This window comes from Microtus pennsylvanicus, chromosome 10 (assembly GCF_037038515.1).
Source record: "Microtus pennsylvanicus isolate mMicPen1 chromosome 10, mMicPen1.hap1, whole genome shotgun sequence".
NCBI lineage: Eukaryota > Metazoa > Chordata > Mammalia > Rodentia > Cricetidae > Microtus > Microtus pennsylvanicus.
The window spans coordinates 90038314-90054917 of NC_134588.1; the positions used below are offsets into that span (position 1 = coordinate 90038314).

General features: G+C 46.4%; 1 protein-coding gene across 5 annotated transcripts in view; it reads right to left on the reverse strand.

Annotated features, from left to right (window-relative positions):
• Positions 1-16604, reverse strand: part of Nos1ap (nitric oxide synthase 1 adaptor protein) — a 283618-nt gene that overhangs the window by 87191 nt on the left and 179823 nt on the right. For all 5 annotated transcript variants that reach the window (XM_075989050.1, XM_075989049.1, XM_075989053.1 and 2 more), the window contains exon 3: positions 4060-4152. In XM_075989050.1, the coding sequence (XP_075845165.1) occupies positions 4060-4152 (93 nt within the window). The remainder of the gene's footprint in view (positions 1-4059; positions 4153-16604) is intronic.

Here is a 16604-nt window from a genome sequence, read left to right on the forward strand (position 1 = left end):
AGCTCACAAAGATAGTCCTGGCCTCATAAAGCTCACTAGGCAGCAGGGGTCCCTTTAAAACATGTCTCTTACGGTGGGAAGGACTCCATCACTGATCAGTCATGGACAGATTGAAGACAAAGAGGCTCCTGATGGCTGGTCTGGGAGGTGTGTGACCTCAGAGTGTCCCGGGAAGACTGAAACTGGCTTCTGAAGTCTGCTTTCTCTGCAGCCAAGTAGGTTGTCAGGGGCCTGAGCACATACATGTGACCTGGATCTACATACAAGCATTAAAAAGCATGGCTTCGTGGCTTGTGCTGGGATCTAAATAGAAAAACCTACAGTAATCCTCGTCAAGCCATCTCTTCACTTCATATAAAAGCTGAAAATGAATTGCTCAGAACATATGCCAGGAAGGGTGGAGCCAGGACCAGAACTAGGTCTTCTTGCTTCTGCTGCGGGCTCCTTTCAGCGTGGCACCCCGACCCAGTGAAAGCCAACATGCTTCTTGCAGGAGGGAGGACCAGTCAACATCTCACAACCAAGTTACTGAGTCCGAGGCAGGAGCGCCAGGCTCAACATAAGCTGTGCTGCTCTGGCCAGGGTTAGGGGGCAAGAGGGCCAGGCCTTAGCCATGGTGGCCTTAACTCCTGGCACTTGCTGCCTGCTCCACTTCCTTGTAGAAAACTGAACAGTTACACTGTGGCACGTCACGCCCTTCTCAGCCCTATGCGAGGGAGAAAGAGAGGGAGTGTGCCTGACTTTGGTGGCAGCACTCTCAGCTACGGCGACTGTCGTGTGGGAAGCAGACGACAAAAAGGCTGATTGCTTCTAATTCATCTGCCAGAGGTGGCAGAATATGCACACAGTGATTAAAGGCATTATCCACAGCACAGCTCGGGCCCTGAAATGGACACCAGGCGTGGGTGGAGGAAATAAGAAAGGAGGCTCCTCTTTCCCAAGCTGGCATGGGAAGAATCAGATCTAGGACTGACCTGCTACCCTGCCTCCTTCAGGGGCAGGAGGGCAAACGCTACAGATTACCAAGCATGCAGTTTCAGAGTGAGTCACGAGTCCCCAGGACTCCCTCAGGGACATGCTGCCCTAGCTTAGCTTTCATGTACTTAGGGAAAGAGGGGGTGGCTTCTCTCCCAGGTAACACCCTGACATTCTGCTGCCCTTGTCGGTGTGTGATCTAGCCGGTCTCCCAAGACATGATGGAGATGGCACCACACATGGTACCTGATACAAGGGGGAGCCCTGAGTGAGCTGGGAAATAAGACCATCCTGTAAGGACAAGACCTGAAGCTACTCCATAGTGGACGGTAGCAGAGCTAAAGTTATCTAAAGCGGACACAATAGCTCCCAGGGGCCTAACTAGAAGTAATATGCACAAGGAAAGTGGGGTGGAGATTTTAGGAGTGTTAGCCATAGATGAACAGAAGTCAGACCGTCATGCAGAGAAGCTCTGTCCAGGACTAACTAGGTCATTCTGAACATCCAGTGGACCCAACACTCCTAGTGGAGAATAGGCAGAGCAGGCCTGACTCTGTGTCCACCCAGCAGCGTTGCACTAAATTGCCTTCTCATGTGCTTTGCCTCAGATTGGTAGGATAACCTCTGGTCCAGGAGACAATTCTACTTCAGAGTGGATTAAGAGACTTGTTGGCCCAGTTTATAAGTCTTCTGCCTTGAGCTGGTCATGTGACTTAACGTCCCGGGGATCATAGCTTCAAAACTGTAAGTCTGGATAATATTTCAGGCCAGAGGAATAAGTTTATTATGCATTTTTTCTCCTTTTTAACTTTTTGACAAATTTTTACATGTGTACAATGTATTGTGATCATATTTGCCCCCATCGCCTGCTCTTGTTTCCTTCCCATTCCTGCTGACCCCTCCTCCCTAACTAGTCTCCCTCCTGCTGACCCCCTCCTCCTCTCTTACTACTCTTCCCTCCTGCTGACCCCCTCCTCTTCCCTAACTCATCGCCTGGCTGCTGACCCCTCCTCCCTAACTAGTCTCCCTGCTGCTGACCCCTCCCCCCAACTAGTCTCCCTCCTGCTGACCCCTCCCCCCAACTAGTCTCCCTCCTGCTGACCCCCTCCTCTTCCCTAACTCATCTCCCTCCTGCTGACCCCCTCCTCTTCCCTAACTCATCTCCCTCCTGCTGACCCCCTCCTCTTCCCTAACTCATCTCCCTCCTGCTGACCCCCTCCTCTTCCCTAACTCATCTCCCTCCTGCTGACCCCTCCTCCCTAACTAGTCTCCTTGCTGCTGACCCCTCCTCCCTAACTAGTCTCCTTGCTGCTGACCCCTCCTCCCTAACTAGTCTCCCTCCTGCTGACCCCCTCCTCCTCTCTTACTACTCTTCCCTCCTGCTGACCCCCTCCTCTTCCCTAACTCATCGCCTGGCTGCTGACCCCTCCTCCCTAACTAGTCTCCTTGCTGCTGACCCCCTCCTCCTCTCTTACTACTCTTCCCTCCTGCTGACCCCTCCTCCCTAACTAGTCTCCCTGCTGCTGACCCCTCCTCCCTAACTAGTCTCCCTGCTGCTGACCCCTCCCCTTAACTAGTCTCCCTGCTGCTGACCCCTCCCCCCAACTAGTCTTCCTCCTACTGTCATATCCTGTTGCTTCTTTGTGTAGACCATGTGCAGGCAGCTGCAGCTGCAGTGTGCTCATGGTTCCCATACCTCCGGCATATCCAGAGGGCAGATTTTGGAGCACTCTTCCCCATCTTGGTCTCCTATCATCTTCCTGCCCCTCTACAATGCTCCCTGGATTTTGAAGTTTGAAAGACTAATAACTCAGCCCCTGGCAAGGGACAGGGAAAGTCTGTGAAGAGATCACCAGCCAATGACACGGCCACAGTGACTGGTGAAGGGCTGTGTAACAACGGGTGTGAAAACATCCCGTCACCTGGATAAGCGCTCACAAATGACTTTATCAGTGGAGGACGCTAAGCCACCAATTCCCCTCATGTGAAGACCCGAGGACAGCAATCTAACACACATGATAGAAACCAGTCTCCCTGGACCAGGATCGTGGGTTGGACTGATTCTGCCAACTCTAAAAAGGTCTTCCTCAAGTTATAAGTTCTTTCTTCACTTATTTCAACCCCAGAGACTTAAGAGGCATCTACGTGCTTCATCATCTCTCTTAGTCAAGAATTTCCCAGAAGAAACTTCAGGTCTACCCCACGCCTATGTGCAGACCTGTGTGGATAGGGAGAAGGCACTGCCCAGGGGCAGCAGCAGCTGTGAAAGAAGGTCACAGGTCACACAGAGTGGGGGCTGCAGGACACTTGGGGTGGGGTTGAGTGGTCCAGGTGGCTGCCTCCTCTCTTGTGCTCCCCCGCCTCTGAAGCTTGTTACTAATTTCAGGTTGACGATCTCTATCCCAAACATTTAACACTAGCAAGTTTCTCATTTCAGAGGACTGGGGGAGGGGATGCTATTCAGGAATGCTTGTATAGACTTGACCAGTCTGGAAATCTGAATTCGAAATGGCCCAGCATCTGAAACGTTTGCAGTACTGTCATGATGCCCCAGCAATTTCAATTTTGAAACATTTTGGATTTGAGTTGAGCAATGCTCCGTGAGTGTCACTTAATGTGGAAGCATTTCCCACTATGGGACTCAGATAAACCAGGTGTGAGAATATACCTGTCAGCTCAGTGCTCAGGAGGCCAAGGCAGGAGGAATGCAAATTCAGGTTCAGTCTAGGTTACATAATGAGACTCTGTCTACACACACACGCACACACACACACACACACACACACACACACACATGCACACATGCACGCACGCACGTGCACACACACACATATCAAGGGTAAAGATATTCAAATGGAGGAGAGACTTTGAACATGAGGTTGCTGGGAAATGACCCACAGGCTATGAGTTACTGAGACTCATTCTGAGCAATAGGCCCACTGGGTCACAGGCCTCTGCCTCACTATGCTCCAGCTGTGGGTTAGCAACATTACTGCTGGACAAAGCAGAGGCCACTGGATAATGTTCTAGAAGGAAACGATGGCCCATGCCTAGCTTGCCAGTTTCCGGTCCAGAGTCACTCACCTTTTTCTTCTTCTTTAGAATCACTTTCACACCATCCACGGAGACCATGATGCTTACTTTCTTCTTCTTGATGTTCTTGGCTTTAAACTCATACTGCAAAGAGAACAGAGAAATGGATTCCGATTAGACCAGCCATTCTGCAGCGCCACAGCTGGCCACCAGCCTGGCAGCAAGGGCTGCAATGCTGTGCAGTCCGTTAACAAGCAGCTCTGGGGACGAACGAGCATGTGGACAACTCCAGAGAAGACTCTGGGGGAAGGAACCTCCAGGTTAGAACAGGGACCCGAGTGGTCATCAGCTCCCGCTTGGCCCTCACCTAGGACCATGTCAGCGGACTTAAACATCCTCAGATGGACCTAAGCCATTCCATGAGATACAAATACAGCCTGCCTTGAAAGTCTCCCCTATATACCAAACCTTCTCTCAATAATTCACCCTGCCGTGTAATGACTCACTGTCAGGCAAGTACTCCTTGTGTCTAACCAAATGCTAATGGCACACCACTCCACCCGCAGGGAAGATTAAGGGCTGGAACCAGGCTTTTTGCATAAGAAAAAAATTGTGAATTCCAAGCTATTCCCCAAGAGTTCCACCTCCAAAGTGCGGGTCAGTCTCCAAACCTACCCACAGTTTAATCCATCTGAACATTGTCAGGCTGGAAGATAGTGGGGTATGGGAGGAGCTAGACCAATGATACTCATACAGTTTGCATTGGAAGATGGGGGAAGGAGCTAGATTAATGATACTCATACAGTTTGCATTGGAAGATGGGGGGAGCTAGACCAATGATACTCATACAGTTTGCATTGGAAGATGGAGGGGAGGAGCTAGGCCAATGATACTCATACAGTTTGCATTGGAAGATGGGGGGAGGAGCTAGATCAATGATACTCATACAGTTTGCATTGGAAGATGGGGGAGGGGAGCTAGACCAATGATACTCATACAGTTTGCATTGGAAGATGGGGGGGAAGCTAGATCAATGATACTCATACAGTTTGCATTGGAAGATGGGGGAGGGAGCTAGACCAATGATACTCATACGGCTTACGATGCCTCCACCTCCGTGTTTTCAGCTCATATCTGAAGTCCTGAACAGGACGTTGCATCATTCTGCCTCGCTGCAGAACACTCACCCAGACTACACCCCAAGTCTTTCCATGAAATTTCTCCAATCACAGCCACTTTTTATGCCTGTACAGATGTTTATTGCCGGCAGTCCAATTCATCATTTTCCTCAATGAACTTCATTCTGAGTACTCCTCACATTTAGCAAAACCATTTTCAAGAGGCTTGATGAGCCATGCCCGTGGTTCTAGCATTCGAGAGGCTGGCGAGGGAGGGTTGGCATGAGTTTGTGGCCAGAGTGGTTTACACAGTGAGCTCCCGGCAACATAATGAGACCTTGTCTCAAAAATACAAAACAACAAGAAAACAAAAAGCACTTTCATTTGGTCTCCATTTTAGTATCACCACATTAAAAAAAAAATATCTGGAAAGCTCTCAAACATGTATGATACAGACTAAAATAATCAATTGCTTCAGACACAGAGCCAAGACCTCCAGCGACGCCACCGTCCAGTCCCGGCTAAAGGCACCCAGTTCCTCACTTGGCTCCTGAAACTCCACTATTTTGAAATGAGTATGCTGCTAGGAATCACAGGAATCCGTCCCAATAGAAGGAAGAAAACACATTGATAACCTTACCAGAGGCCATAGCCTGACTTCCCTAGCCACGCCCTTCAAGAAGCAGACCTCAAGAGATGCCAAGCTGGTGATGTAGTCCATCTGAAAGAGTGCTTGCCTGCCGTGTGGAAGGTATGGTGATACACACCTGTAATTCCAGCACTTGGGCAGTGGAGGCAGGGGGAGCAGAGGCCAAGGGCCATCCTGGGCTAGATAGCAAGCTGAAGTTAGACTGGGTTTGAGGTGTAAAGGCACTTGCCAAGCAAAGCTGCTGATGTGAGTTCCATCCCTGGAACCCACATAAAAGTGGAAGGAGAGGACTGATTCCATGAAGTTGTCCTCTGAGCTCTGTATGTAAACACACAAATAATAAACACAAGTAAACAAGCAAGCAAATAGTTTCCTATTGCCTATAGTCTGTCCCTTACACCAAGATTTTTTTTATTCTAAGTCATTTTATTTTATAAGAATTTCAAGAGCCATAACATACATGTAAAAGTACATTTAAAATATGGACTGTTTGCTCATTTATTCAGGCCAGTAATAGACAGACAATAGAGTAGGAATTGTGGCATAAAAAACAAAACCAAAACAAACGTGGCACCCTCCTTTAGCGCCTAGACCATTCTCTCTGAATACAGGAGGAAAGGAGAGAGAAAGGAGGAAGATTTGGTAGCAAAAGACAATAAAGATTTCACAAGGAATCACCCTTGTCATTACTGGCCAACGCTATTAAGTAGCATTGCAGTTTAGAGCCCCTATGTTTGGGGAAGAAGCCAAGTATCGTCAATAATAAAAATAAATTACATCCATTTTTGACTTGGGTTGAAGCTGAACTAAAATATAAAGCAAATATTTGGAATTCCATTTTTTTCAGAAATTTGATTCACCGCTATGCAAATAATCTGACATTTCAAAAATGTATTTTCAGTAACATTTGAACCACCAAGAATTCGCTAATCCTCCTTTTCTGCTTACAATGCTCATACCTCTTGGATACCTGCTTCCTAGAGACAAGGACACAGCCTAACAGAGGTCGGATATCCTTCTTTCTATTATCAGCACATGCTGTTGATCACAGCTGAATAATCTCTAGGTGTCAATACCATATATCTCTCAGTCTGATGGCCACACACACACCCCCAGCCTCAATCACAGTAACCTGCCAAAGAAACATCTTACCATGGGGGCCTGGAAGAAGGGCAAATCCAGGTAACAATTACAAAGAACACAGCGAAAGTCTTCCTCGGCCAGAATCCACAGCTAATGGAGAATTAAAGGGAAGAAGAGGGTGGTGTGTATGGAAAGGTGGGGACGGGAGTCTGGCTTGGGACAGGAGCTCAGCATCACATCACAGTGCCCTCTAGCTGTGCAGCACCCGCACCCCTGGTGGACAGAACCGGAACTGCTTAGCAGGCACCTGGGGAATGACTCCAACTCAGTTTGTCTCTGGACTGCAGAGTTCCGTTCAGCTGCGGTCTAGATGAACTAACATGACCTTGGGTGAGAAACCAGTCGTGGCAATCTGCAATACAGCTGACTTTGGACTTATTCCGACCAGGAGAGGGGAACCTGCCCTAGTTCCTGACCACACCTTCCTTTACCTCCGCTTACTTGAGCTTGAATAAACACACCTTCCAGCTGCACCCCTTTCTGAACAGGCCTTCAAAGTGTAGGCTGCTCCTGCAGTCACACACATGCTCAAGAGGCATGCCAATAAACTCTGGCAGAAGTTACGGGCACAAGAGTTTGGAAAGAGCTAGTGAAGGGCAAAACATGCCCCCACGCAGGGCAGTCTCAACTGCTTTTCTATCTTTGGTTTCTTCAAGGATGCCCCTTTCACATTTTCCTACATATTTCCCCTTTCCCCCTTTATAGCAACACAATTAAAGCAGATCCATCAGTACCTGCTTCTGCTAGGTACTGTGCCATCTCTTCTACCCCCAATTTTACTGTATTTGGGTGTGTACGGAAGGGGGTGGGTGCCCGTCTGCATGCATGTGAAGACCATCCGTCAACCTCAGGTACCATCCCTCAGGAAAGAACTGCCTTGTTTTTTAGATAATGCCTCCCAGGAAGCTATACTGGACTGGCTGGCCAGAGAACCACAGGGATCTGCCTTGCTCCATGTCCAAAGTGCTGCGCTTACAAGCACATAAAACCACCATGCTTTTCTTTCTCTCTTTCTTTCTCTCTTTCTTTCTCTCTTTCTTTCTTCCTTCCTTCCTTCCTTCCTTCCTTCCTTCCTTCTTCCTTCTTTCCTTCCTTCTTTCCTTCCTTCTTTCTTTCTTTCTTTCTTTCTTTCTTTCTTTCTTTCTTTCTTTCTTTCTTTCTTTCTTTCTTTCTTTCTTTCTTTCTTTCTTTCTTTCTTTCTTTTTAGGATCAAAGCCTGGTCCTTAAGCTTTCCAGGCCGTGCACTTTACTGATTGAGCATCTCTCCATCCACAGCCCCAATTTTAGATAACTAATTGCCTGCTAAGCCAAACACAGGTGCCTCCTATTTCGAGACGAATCTTGTAACTGACTGCATCTCTTTCCTATTTGGTCCACTTCTCTGCTGGATTCACTCTGGGATCAAACATCATGATTCACCGCCTAAGCCTAGAAAGATGTCTCCAGCTAGTTCCTTGTGATTCTGAATCTTACCTGTATTTTTACAGTTCCTGTAGAATGGGGTATGGTTGGTGCACGCCTCTAATCTCAGCACTTGGGAGGTGGGGCAGGCCGATTTCTATGAGTTTTAAGTCATCCTGGTCTACATAAAGAGTTACAGGCCAGCCAGGGTTACATAATGAGGCCCTATCTCAAAGACAATCAAAACAGAACAATGATAAAAGAAAAAAGCAAGGCAAAACCCTCCACAAAATCTGGGGTCACTGAGATGACTCAGTGGGTAGGGTACTTGCCACCAAGCCCGGTGACATGAGTTCAATTCCCAGAACCCACATGGTGGAAGAAGAGAATAGACTACTTCAAATTATCCTCTAACCTCTTCACGAGCTTTGTGTCATAAACACACACACACACACACACACACACACACACCAAAATCAAAATCACAAAATGGAACTAAACCTTCTTTCAACTGGAAGCACTTTCTGTCTCTATCACCATGCACACGCAGGGCTCTTATAGGTCTGTGGGTGCAACGATTACCAAAAAAGTGAGACACTATTTTCTCCCAGAACTCAGTGACATTGTCAACACAGGTGCCTCTTCTAACAGCTGGCAGAATGCTCTGGAGTGCTTCAAGTTGAAAAGGAACGAGAGACGCAGGACGCAGGCCCCTAGGTCCCATCACACGCAACTGCCAGCATTGCCCACACGCTGCCTGCAAAGGCTCCGAGCTCCATCACACTCTGCATTAGTCCACCTGCCTCCTGATGTCCCGACTACTTTCCACCTGCAGAACTGGAATGGAGCTGCAACTCTTCTGGGAACTCTGGACATAAAAGCAAAATGCTGAAATACATTTGCCATTAAGCCATTTCTTTTCAAGGTAATTACCCTCCACTCAGACAACCATGCTTTCATGCTCACTATGGGGAGAAAAAAGGGAAGGGGCTCCCAGAAAGAAGTCCTCCCTTTTACTGGCTGTTGTTGCTCTGAGGTAGAGTGCTGTTGGGTAAGCGGGCTCGGGAGGAAGCATCTGTATCCCTCGGGACAAGAATCTTATCTGCTCAGGAGTTGCCAGGGGCTGAAGAACAAATAGAATCGCTGGTGCTACCACTGTGGATCAGGCCAGCAGCAGACTGTATGCCAAGAGGCCTGGCCCTCCACCCACTGTGGCCAGACTCTTTTGATACATTCACTTTGCTGGCCACATTAAACCGGAGGACTCAACATTTGAGGGAACAAAACAATACAAAGTCCTGGAACACCAACCCCTTGGAATGTCAAAGGGAAACTATGTGAGGTTCATAAAAAGCCTTGGGATCTTGTATTGGAACGAAGGCCATGGAACTCGGTGTGCTGTGCCCGTCAGTGAGGCCCAGGAAAGGGGAGGCTGGCTGGGGGATGCCAAAGGTGTCAGGAGGACGCACTTGAGAAGTGACATGAACAAGAGGATTGGCTAGAAGCCAAAGTTGCGTCCAGACCAGCACTCGGGAGGCAGAGGCAGGTGGATCTCTGTGAGTTTGAGGCCACTCTCTCTACAGAGTGAGTTGCGGGACACCCAAGACTACTGAGAAAAAAAAGAATGCAACACATTTTTCCATCATTAAAACAAATGTTTCACAGTATAAACAAATGTAACACATCTTAAAATAACATTCCACAACAATATGACTCAGTCAAACCTAATGAGGAGGGCAATGAGCTTCTGTTGTCTAGGGTACCCGGCTTCTCTCAGTTCCAGCTCCTGTACATATGAAATAAGAACTTGAGAGACAAAGGCCCTAAAGCAATGGTCCTGACACTGCTGTACCATTCAGTGGCCTGTGGGGTTTAGTTATAAGAAATCTCAGAACCACCATTAAGACCTAGAACAGAGCAGATGCCAGATCTCATCTGCAGAGTCTATGGGGATTCCTGAGGAATTAATTTTTCCTCCATCAGCTTCAATACTCTAGCCATAGGCAGATGACAAAAACTATTCCATGGGCTTGACCTTTGGGCTCAGTCACTACGAGGCCTTGATTCTACATTTGAAAGATTGGCTGGTTTTGATGTAGCAGGGTCTCTAATGGTCTAATGAAACATTACAAATTTTATTAGTTTAAGAGAACAAAACTGGATCTAAATAATAATCCATATAATCTGCAAAATCCTTTAAAGAATGTTAACAGAAAGGTTACCTTTAAGAGGATAATTATCAGCCCAGCATGGTGGCATAAACCGTTAATCTCACCACTGGGGAGGTAGTGGCAGGAGGATCTCTATGAGTTCGAGGCCAGCCTGGACTACAGAACTAGTTCTAGGACAGCCAGGGCTACACAGAGAAACTCTGTCTCAAAAAAACAAAACAAAAATACGTATTGTTCTCATGACACATGGAACTGCAGCTCTGTTCAGGTTCAGCTCTGTCAACCGAGGAGATCTGGAGTTAAGTTTTAAACTATATATTGCAAACAAACACCCATACCCCCACAACAACAGACAGCACAAAAGATGCCAGACCTAATCAGTGATGCTCATCCAGGGGATCTGGTGGAAAGGCCAATGTTGCTTTTCTTCTTGTTTTTAATGCGAATGGTGGTAAGGCAGGAGGATCCAGTCACGTTGTCTAAGGGACACAGGTTTCCTCTGTAAGTATACCTGACGGGGTTATATAGTGAACGAATGTAAATAAGGTTACTTTCTGCTAGAGCTTCAAGTGATGAAAGCAGTCAGGCACAGACTGATCGATCGAATACTGATGCACTGTTCTTCCATGTCTGGCCAACAGACAGCAGACCCAGGTAACTGCCTCATACAGAAAGAGACGGTGAACAGATCTGAAACTTTGCTGTTATCTTCTCGGTTCCCAAGTCAAAGACTGTAAGAGAGACTTTTGTCATTTCTAAAGGCCCCTGGGCCCATGACAATCACAACTTCAGACCCACTATTTTCACAGAACCCATGATCTAGGCTGATTACAAACTCTGATTGCCCGGGATAGTGGCACATAACTATAACCCGAACACTTGGAGGGCCGAGAGAGGAGGATCACAAGTACAAGGTCATCTTGGGTAACACGGCACATTTAAGCAGGCTTGAGCATAATAGGAAGACTTTGTCTCAAAAACACAAGGGCCAAGAAGCTGGGTGTGGTGGTGCACAGCTGTGGTGCCAGCATTTGGGAAGCAGAGGGAGGAGGACTGCCTCAAGTTGGAGTCCAGCCTGCACAGACTCAGTCTCAAAAACAAGACAAGCAATAACCAAAGGCTAGAGGAATAGATCAGTGGTAAAACACTATCTTCAAATCCTTGGGTTCAATCCTTAGCAGAAGGGTAGAAAGGAAAGGAAAGGAAAAAAGTGAACACGAGAAATAAAAACCTGTTGGCAATCTATGGGGACTCCAGTCTAGCCCACTGATAATGCATATGGGGACCACACTTTTGTTTCCTGGCTGCCCAGAACTTAATAATCACACAGAAACTATACTAATTACAATACTATTAGCCAATGGTTTAGGCATATTCCTAGCTAGCTCTTACATCTTAAATTAACCCATTTCTATTAACCTATGTATCGCCACAAGGCTGTGGCTTACAAATAATGTCCTGGCATTTTTCTCCTTTGGTGGCTACACGGTGTCTTTTCGACTCCACCTACTCACTCTCTCTATCTGTTTGGATTTTCCGCTTGGCTTTACTCTGCCAAGCCATTGGCCAAAACAGCTTTATTCATCAACCAATAAAAGCAGCACATAGACAGGAGGACATCCCACATCACACTGATGTCAGGCAAGAGATCTAAACAGTCATTGCTGTCCCAAGGGAACTTGTGTGTTCCAACTACAAGATTCATCACACTATGATAGGCACCCCACACAGCCTGTACTGGCTCCCAGATTGTGCTTCAGCCTTGATGGATTCAGAAGACTTTTAGATGACTCTTCTTATAGCTATTTCAGATGGTCACTCAAGACCTGCCCACAGCTGTCTTCAATAGGTTCAGAAGGATCACTTCCCTTCGCCTGTGACATCCAGTGTGCTTGTATGATTAGATCTATAAGTAAACCTCTTACTCTCAGCACAAAGTGAGAAATGTGCTCCCTGCCATGATGATCAGTTTTGTCTCAGTCCCATAGTAAGGGACCCAGCTGGCCATGGATTGGGATCTCCAAGACCCTGGACCAAAATGAGCCTTTCTTTCTTTAAGGTGTCCCTGTCAGAGGCTTTTATCCTAGTGATGAGAAACTCACTTACCTTAGCACACATAAAAACAATAAAAAGCGTCACCTTAGAATAAAACAATGTGTCAGGATTACAGGTACACTACTTTTTAATATATCTATTACTGCAACCGTTGAAACACAGATTATTAAGAAAGGATCATTGTGATTCGCCACCATCCATCTGCTAAACGGAAGGCTGTTAAAACCATATTACTAGCATGCTGGAAGCAGCTTCTGCTAGGTGGTAGGTGTCAAGTCCTGCTCCCCCCCCCCCCCCCACACACACACACAGAGAGAGAGAGAGAGAGAGAGAGAGAGAGAGAGAGTCTCATACCCTTTGTTTGCCTGTATGTTTAACCTCATCAAAAAAGATTTTAGAGGAAATCTGTGTTTGAAACATCTGGATTCACAAATGTTGTCCAAGATTTTTAATCACACAGATGAGAAGCTGGTGCCCAGGGCTGGTAAAAGACTCCCTTCCAGGTCCCTCTGCAGAAAACCCAACCCACATCTCTTGATTCTTAGCTTTGTGATTTTTATGTTGCCTGACATCTGTACTTTTCACTGGCCTCATATCATTGCTCCAGGAAGTCAAATTATTCATTAACATCTCCATTCACTCATGTATGTTTAATGAGTTCTTTGATGTGTACACAACCCTATCTTAAAACAGAAAGCGGGAAGAGGAAGAGGAACTCATTGGAAAACATAGGTCAGGGACATTTCCAGGGTCTTAGTTGGAAATCTGCAACATCCTCCCCACCAGTTCTTCCCACCCTAATGGCACAACCTGCCCTCGTTTCTTTCGCTGCTTCCTACCCTCTCCAACGCTCAGGAACATATGCCAATAACCCAGGGAAAGCACTGAATACCAACAAGGTCAGAAAAACACAGTCCAAGGACCTGCTGAACGGAGATGGCTTCCAGGCAGGAAGTAGACAAGTTCATTGCTGTCTGAAAAACAGAGAAGGCAGAGGAGAAGTTTGTCCAAACACAGATGCTTTGTGGGTAGGAGGCATTTTCATAGCATCAAGAGACCAGAATGATGGAAGAGGGCAAATTAAAGCAGGCCCTCAGAGGAAAGGCAGTGGCAGCCTCGAGCATAGGCAATTTGGGGCTGTGTTCTCAGGGGAGCGCCAGAATGGCAGCTGCTCCCTGTAGAGAAGACACAAGACATGCCTTGGAATACAGATATTGCTTTTTTTGTCCTGGCTGGGAGCATGTTGACAGGTCATGGGGAGCTGAACGGCCATCCCAAATGATTGAGGGCCTGACAGACTGATTTATCAAGCAATGTAAGTACCAGCACTAAAAATAACCCGTTGCTTCCAGGTTGCCTTTCCTTCTAGAAACTCCCACAGCCCATCAGAAACAGGAACAGGCCTCCCTCAGTCTGTGGGGTTGCCCCCCTGATCCACGGTAGATACCCTAAAACCACAAAGGCTGAAGTCCCTTATATAAAACAGCGCACTATACACACATAACCTTCGCACAGCCTCTTGTATATGTTAAATCATCTTTGGGTGACTTACAATCCATTATTTGGTGCAAATTCTATGAAACAGTTGCTGTGCTCCTTTTTGTTAGGGACTAATGAGGAAAAAGTATGTACATGTTCAGGACAGAAGTTCAAATTTTTCCTCCATGGTTGTGTGGCTCACATGTAGTTGGGAAAGCACTACATTAGAACCTCTTTCTTTAAGTCCATTCAGAGACGGAGGAGGACCAATCTAAAAATGTAACGCAATTAACTCAAGTCCATCCAGTTCTGTCTTTCTCTCTGCTCTCCTCTAACTAGCTCATGTGACTTAGCACACAAGTGGGAGGGCGAGACATCAGACTTGCGGTTCAGAAGCAGGAAAGGCACAACACTGCTCTCAAGGACGGCTCAGACCTACACTCTCACACAGCAGAAAGCTTCCCCAGGATTGAGTAGAGTCACAATTTCAGGTGTTCTTCCTTAAGGAAAAGTGGTTACAAAACAAATGATGGACTCTTTTGTCAGGAATGTTTGACTTCCCTCTCTCTGTGAGAGCGTGTTTCATGGCCCCCAGCACCTCTCAGTGTCCACAACACACATTCCCACCTACCTTAAACAGAAAAACTTCCATGAAGTCCTTTGACAAAGCCACGCTGAACCCCAATGTGAGTTCCATAACAAGCATTTGGATTGCTTTGTGCAACCTTGACAAGCCCTCTAACCTCTCTGGGTATCATTCTCCCTTTTGCACACTGAGTACATTGGTTTAGATTGCATCTGAGAAACTTCCTGGAGAATGCAAACTTCAGAACCCTTGTCAGAAAAGGTAGAATGGGCACATTTAAGGAAATAAAATAAACGGACAGAAACAAAGAAATTAAGGAGTTTGGTGACATCGGATGAACCTTAGAAGCAAGGGACAAAGATGGAGAAAGAAAAGGGTGCAGATATAGAGGAAATGTGAAATGGAGCTTTGGGATGTAAGTAGGAGGGCGTCTCATGCTGAAGGGCTTTTTTTCTTTTTAAAGAGTGAAAAATAGAGAGGCAGATGTTGAACATGATTTTGGCACCAGCACTGAGAATTCAGAAGGAAAGACACTGGGAATAAGAAATTCAAGAAAGAGCAAGAACATGTATCAAACATTGGGTTACACAAACTTCTTACTTCTGGATGAGATCACTTTATAGGCTGAGAGGCAGGATGAAGAAATGGTCTCTAAATTTCACACCTGGAAAAAGCAGCAATGCATTCGATGAGCACATGAGGGCACAAAGGATGTCCTATGCATCTTGCACCAGAGAACCAGGGAACAAGAGTCAGAGAAAAAGTCATTCACTGGGATCCCCCCCCCCCCTTCTTAGGTCCTTGAAACACTGACTCTCCTCTACAACTGAAGGTAAGTAAGAGGTAAGAGACTAGGTTGTGTTCATCTCTTAGGACCTAGAGAGTTCCAGGCATGAGGCAGATGCAGAAACCACAGGAGGAAGAATAGAGGCCTTGGTGAACACCCAGGGTAAAGGGGAAGGCAGGATGAAGGAAGGATTCTAGGGAAATACTGAAGAAATTATGAGGACGACACTAATAAAACCAGAACTGACCCAGTACACCTTTGATCCCAGCACTCAGGAGGCAGAGGCAGGCAGATCTCTGTGAGTTCAAGGCCAGCCTGGCCTACAAAGTGAATTCTAGGGCATCCAGAGCTACACGGAGATACCCTGAGTCTGCTTGGCTGGCTGGTCAATGAGCTCTGAGGATCCACCTATGTGCCTGTTGCCCCCAGCTCTTCATGTGGGTTCTGGGATCCAAACTGAGATTCTCATTCTTATGCAGCAGACACTTCCCTAAGTAAACTGTCTCCTCAACTCCAGGACTTAGTTCTAGCCCCAGCAAAGTATCTATTAGAACTCATGTCCAGTACCAGCCACAGCTGTAAGAGTCAATAAGTTTTTTTCTAATTAAGATGTTATTTTATGCTTTGAGGGCCATGTTTTTTTTTCCATTTTGGCTATGTAACTCCACCATAGAAACATGTAAGTAACAACAGGCCATTACAGGTAAATATATGCAGTTATGTATCAATAAAACTTTATTTATAAAAATGATCGGATTTGACCCATGAGCCACTATTTGTTGCCCACCTGTGATTCCAGCATTCAGGAAGCTGAGGCAAGGGAATCACAAGTTTGAGGTCAGACTGGACAATATAATAAGACTGTCTCAATTCTTAAACATTTATCATGCAAGAAATGGAAACTATGTAGTTCATACATGATACAGTAAAACTAAAGAAAATTTCAAGTGAATAGTAAAAATTTTAGTAAAAGGATAGAACTATTGATATAAGTATTGGAAAGCATAAATAGATCTCAAAGACATTATGCAGCTGGGTGGGAGTCAGTCTCAATAGATCACATTCTGTTTGATTCTGGCTGCCTGACAGTCTCCATAGGACAGAACTACAGTGAAAGAACAGATCAGCATGGGGTCGGAGTGATAACTCTGTGGTTAGAGCACTTCCTGCTCTTGCAGAGGACCAGAGTTTGGCTCCTAGCACCCAC